The sequence below is a fragment of the Mya arenaria genome, chromosome 17 (genome assembly GCF_026914265.1).
Source record: "Mya arenaria isolate MELC-2E11 chromosome 17, ASM2691426v1".
NCBI classification, from domain to species: Eukaryota; Metazoa; Mollusca; class Bivalvia; order Myida; family Myidae; genus Mya; species Mya arenaria.
In genome coordinates this window covers 4,796,911-4,802,910 of record NC_069138.1, presented here as the reverse complement: position 1 = coordinate 4,802,910, position 6,000 = coordinate 4,796,911, and the positions used below count along the sequence as shown (strand labels likewise).

Sequence of the window (6,000 nt, the reverse complement as noted above, 5' to 3'; positions counted from 1 at the left end):
GTAATTATTGTCATTTCACGGTGGGTCCTTGATCTAAAATATAAATATGTACTAACCGGTTGATTTTTATTACAGGGATATACTTGTATACTAAATTAAATGGGTCTTGTTGCCAATGTGCCAATATGCGGAGAAAAGAACACAAATTATGCCTTATATTCACAAATGAGCGGAAACATTAAAATGTGATAACTGAGTCGGTACATGCAGAAAGAGCTCGGAACTTTAAATCAGTAATGAAACTGCTCATCTAAATGGGCTTTCGGAGCACTTCGGCCATTTTCGATCGAAAAAAACCATGGATGTATAATGTTGGATTACATTGTCAGAAATCTTAACATTTAACTACGATGCAAGTAGATCGTGGAGTAATTACAATTGAGCAGTTCAACTTATTGTCATAACTCTTGGAAACACTTCGCTGGCAATCAATTTAAACTGAGTAATTCCAAATACACGTTAAAACACTTCAATTAATAAATACTTTTATTTAACATTTAATGAACCACTTCTTCTGATGAACCGGCATACATCAAAGAATGATTTCGATGGAAAATGGCCGAGGAGTTCCGATTGGGTCAGTAGGCGGATGCATTGGCATCCTTTTGCCCTTTTAAGTAAAGGTTTTCGCTGTCATATCTTTGTGAAAAGAAAGAAGACGAACGCTGTAACATTTTTGCTTCCATTTTCTTTATTTTCTCTTGGCATTACAAGTTTGTGTTCAGTTGTAAATATATTTCATATTGAGGTATTGCATTATCATAATAACACATGTGTGGGCGTTTTTAACATTTTATAATCATGTAGCTCAGATCCAGGATCTGTAGTCACTGAAGTCTGTGTTTGAGATTCAGGCTCAAAAAATTAAATCGTATTTGTATCTATGATATAATCATTATATCTATGATATTTCAATTTTGTTTTACAAAAGATGTCTGTTTGATTGTAAAACATAGAACTTGTAATAAGTACATCAAGTTAAAGCATTTATGCGACAAATTTTAATGTTTTTTGCTTTTCTGAGTCTCAAATTCAGACTCAGGAGCTTTGTGAATATTGGCCGAGGGTTTGCTGCAATCAGCTTGTTTGTTGTATTCGTCTTAGAGTTCAATGAACGTTCCTTTTCATGTCGATTATCACGAACCCATGCTGAATGTTTGCATTGCAAGAAACGTTAGCATTCCTATGACAAATGTAAGTATTACAACCTGACTGGTAGACTTTATTTAGGTGGCAAAAATGTATGTACAAATATTTTCAATTATGTGAAGAAAAAACGGTAAACATAACACAAAATGAAGAAGAAAATAAAATAAAGAAAGAAATAAGTAAATAGATTTATAAGTAAATAAATGAATGAATGAATGAATGAATGAATGAATGAATGAATGAATGAATGAATGAATGAATGAATGAATGAATGAATGAATGAATAAATAAATAAATAAATAAATAAATAAATAAATAAATAAATAAATAAATAAATAAATAAATAAATAAATAAATAAATAATAAATAAATAAATAGATAAATAAATAAATAATAGATTTACACATAAATATAAATATAAAGAATAAACAAATAAAAATGGAAACAAACAAACAAGGTAACAAACAGATGAATAAATGAATAAATAAATTGGATATTTACACATGAAACTTTATAGGGAACGAATCGTGTATAGCAACATAATTGAATAACAATAATAATACGTCAAGTTTAACATAGTGTGTTACATATTGTGAGTTACTGCTTGGCCATGTTACAAGTGGTATGGTATGCTCCAATTAAAAACATTAAAGTAGATGGAATAAGCATTCTCGCACCTACTCTGACATGATAAGATGACCATACTATGACCTACTATTGACATAAGAGGATGCCCATACTCGGACTCGGACAAGAAAGGATGACTATTCTTGGACCTATTCTGGCATATGCGTTGATGAACACAAACCCACGCACGCAAGCACGCACGCACGCACGCACACACACACACAGACACCTTTATATGAAATGAATGCATAATATGAGACTGAATATGAAATCGCAATATTATGTTAGGGGGAAATCACCATCGTCTTGGTCGAATGATTTCACAAAAAGTTCCAGCTGTTTTTCCTTTGATCTTTGTAGTCGAAGTTTCTTAATGTCTTTCAGCATGATCGGCCTTTGTTTGACCGTATGGTACTGATGAACACGTTTTACACACTCTTTGATTTTCTCTAAGATAAGGTCCTTGCAGAGACATGTGTTGAACTCCGTCAGATCGGATAATCTGTCAAATGCCTTGTTGGAGTATTTGAAGTTGAACGTAGAGTATGGTTTGTTAGGGTCATCAAATATGTCAAAGTCTGCATATTCCCGCTCTTCTGCCGTGCGTCGTCTAACTCCTGAAAGGGAATAAGTGTTGGTACGTTAACTTTCGATCACCAATTCATTGGTCGAGTACGAAAACACCAATTTACGCAGTATTTTTTACAGACGCATGCGTTTTTACGGATGGCAATTTTGTAAACAAATAATAGAACACGATTTCATTGGTATCTGAAAAAATAGAAATACAAACCAACCTGGCTTGATGTAATCTCTAAATGTAATGTTGACGAGGACAAAGTGCATAACTATCGGACATCGAGGGTCGTGTTTGTTTTCGAACACATAACATTCCTTTAACCCTTCCCTGTCCACCACTGAGGGGTCAATCTTGGGAAATGGCACATTATTGAGTGACGCCCATTCCGCGGCAAGCAACAGTTCCTGTAACAAAAAACATATGGAATTTTTCAGTCAGTTAATATCATCATAAAACAGGAATGAGATGTTATAATATGTAAATGTAATGTTAGTCATTTAAGATGCAATATTAGTCCCAAATAAGGTTTACCACAATTAAAAACATTGTTTCAATATTCCAAAAAGGATTAATAAATGTCGAAAAGAATGGTTCTTAAGAAGGAAACCAAGTTTAGTTTGAAAAAAAAATGAGCATAAAACTCGGTATTTCTACCTTATGAGACTATGGTAGACCACTATAAATCTTTTAGTATTCACCAATCATTTAATATTTTTGCGCTTTCTGCTATTAAATACACGGTTACAATCTTATTATCAGTATATAATATTTTCCAAAAATGCATTATTTAGTAAGTAATTAAAGATTTATCAGTCAAAATTGATGATTGTTATACATGTGTTTGTATTGTTTATAAATAAGAGTGTCACTTTCAATGTAAATGTCGTTAGAGAGAAAGATGAAAATAAAAAAGAACTCTAGAAGACGCGCAGTCTTTTACCTTGAACGGTGGAGTAGTATCCGATTTGCGAGCGCTGAAATCAAACGACAGGATGATGTCAACCCCTCTTTGGGGCCGTAATAGGAGCGGATAAGGGGAGTTGAATGAAAGGCCTCCATCGACGACATACAGTTTCTTGATAGAGGTAGGATACATCTCAAATATCCCGTCAAACTGGTCTTGACCTGAATTTGATAAATGGCTTTATAACACTCTGTTCTTCGACATAACTGTCTTCAAGTAATGCATTAAAGATACATGTGTGTGTATTGCAAATGAATTTGGAAGTAGCTCATTTCTGGCATAATTCTTTCTCACGCCAAACATAATCTTTGAATTATTTAGAAAGAAAAATCAGCTTGTTTTTGTTACTATATTGGCTTTCCACATACATAGGTGTTTCCACTATTATAAAGATGTGAGCACTTTCTTTACCGACAACCCTGAAGGTGTTTTGGTTGGTCACTTTCAAATATATATTATAATGTAAGAATTCTAGAACATTATTGAAAATGATTTACTGAAGCTTTTTACACGAAAATGATATTTTAGATGCCTGACTTAAACTTGGGCGAGTATCTTTAACAGAGTAGGGCACTAAATTGTCAGAAAAATAATCATTGGGAACTCATCGACCATTTTCGGTCGAAAACATACACGGATGTATGCTAGAAAATCAGTTGCCGAAGTAGTTCGTAAGAATTTAAATAATAATATTAATGATTGTTAGTGTTTAAACGTAGATTTAATATATCTAAGATTAAATTAATTGCAAAGGAAGTGTATCATTGCATTATTTATAAAGATTCCCAAGAGTAAAGTCATTAAGTTAATCTGCTTTATTAAAATACAACGCGATCTACTTGTAAACCGTCCATATACACCCAAAGATGATTTCGATGGAAAATGGCCGAGGAGTTCCGAATCAAAAATGATATAACTATAGTAGTTAAACATATCTGAAGGGAACTAATTCGATTGAAAATGTAATTTGACAGTTCAAACTAGCCGTGTCCTACGTGCAAAAATATAATTTTGATTACATTTACAACAACTTGACAAAATATTGATTATTATATATAATTATATGCTACATTTTGGGTTACAGAGTTGTTAGTGTTGTATGATTAAGGTGTTGTAGTGAAAAAAGGTATACATAGTGTACGTGAAGGAATTAAGTAACGCCTGCCTGACTTGAGGCAATGACAGGATAAACATGAAAAGAAAATGTATCGTGGAATTCCAGCACTGTCAGTAAAACTGTTCTTGAAGTATTAAAAAGTTAAACTTGGGAATAACATATATGACTTCGGGGTCCAACACTGTCTGGAGAACTGTGTTTGCAGCAATGGAATGTAAGTATGGGAATAACATATATCGTGGGGGTAGAACACTGTAGGTTGCACTGTTCCTGAAGCAATGAAATGATTAATATGGGAATAACAGATATCCGGGTGTGTGGGTGTGTTGGTCTGTGAGGGGTCTAACACTGTCGGTAGAACTGTTCTTGAAGAACTGAAAGGCTACGTATGGGAATAACAGATATCATGGGGGTCCAACACTGTCGTCTGTAGATCTATTCTTGGCAATGAAAGGTTACATATCAGAATAATAGATCTCGTGGGGGCCCAACAGTGTCGGCTAAACACTTTTGCAGACACGAACACATGGAAATGTTCAAAAGAACGGAGATCAATAGACATCATGGAGAACAATAATAGGGATACTCTCAGGTTGACAGTAAAGTTAACATGGAAATGTTAAATTGGGAATCAACAGACATCGTTGAAGTCAATCACAGGGGTACCATTTAACTCCCATCAAAGAAGACGTTAAATGGACACCAAGGAAATCCATCACAAAGATAGCCTGTGATTAACATCTAGGAAAGCACGGACGTGTTTTATGTTGGAATCAACAGACATCGTGGAAATCCACCACATAGATACCGTTTGATTTCCATCAAGGAAGGCATGGAAGTGTTAAATCAGGGAATTAACAGACATCAAGGAAATCCATCACAAATATAGCCTTTGTTTAATATCACAGAAGACATGAACATATTAAATATGTCAACAGACATCGTGGTAATTCACCAAACAGATACCGTTTGATTTACATCAAAGTAGACATGGAAAGGTTAAATATGGGAATAAGGATATTACATTAAGAACCATTTAAATGGTTTATAGCAAAGAAGACATTGAACGATTATAGGGGAAACAGCAGTCATCCGGGGTTGTTCCAAATCTACCTGGACTGGAGGACGTTGAACATGCTGATTGGCGGTCATGTCTTTGGTGATTGACCAGTGCTCTTGCAAGCTCGTGTGGGAAATATTCTTCTTCATGTGTACCACTGCATTCTGGGATTGGTTTTAAGGCCTCTACAAATGCGTTTAATTCATGACTAATTATAATATTTGACTAAATATTTTACTACATATTCATGCAGCACGATTCCTTCAATGACATTTGCAGGGGCAGATTTCTTACGAGTAAGCCAACTTTGGTTAAAACTCATGCGAACCTATTTCCTAGCAAACAGTTAAAAACGTGCTTGATTCATAACTTTAAGTTACAAACCTTCAAATGTTTCTTCAATTGTTCCTGGAGTCTTTTTCTTTGGTGACATTGCTTTAAGCCGTGCACTGAAGTAACTTGAAGCTAAAAACAAAGCAATATATTTGAACAAGTAGGTAGAT

General features: G+C 34.2%; 1 protein-coding gene across 4 annotated transcripts in view; it reads right to left on the bottom strand.

The window, feature by feature from the left end:
- Window positions 1-680: 680 nt before the first annotated feature.
- The window catches only part of LOC128224677 (cytosolic phospholipase A2-like), a 43,046-nt gene continuing 37,726 nt past the window's right edge, over window positions 681-6,000 (bottom strand). For 3 of the 4 annotated variants that reach the window (XM_052934642.1, XM_052934643.1, XM_052934641.1), the window contains 4 exons: window positions 5,882-5,962; window positions 3,297-3,481; window positions 2,574-2,760; window positions 681-2,393 (listed from right to left, as the gene is read on the bottom strand). In XM_052934642.1, the coding sequence (XP_052790602.1) occupies window positions 2,056-2,393; window positions 2,574-2,760; window positions 3,297-3,481; window positions 5,882-5,962 (791 nt within the window). In that variant the 3' untranslated portion in view covers window positions 681-2,055. Of the gene's footprint in view, window positions 2,394-2,573; window positions 2,761-3,296; window positions 3,482-5,467; window positions 5,683-5,881; window positions 5,963-6,000 lie in introns of those variants that run through there. The other variant, XM_052934644.1, reaches the window with a different exon arrangement.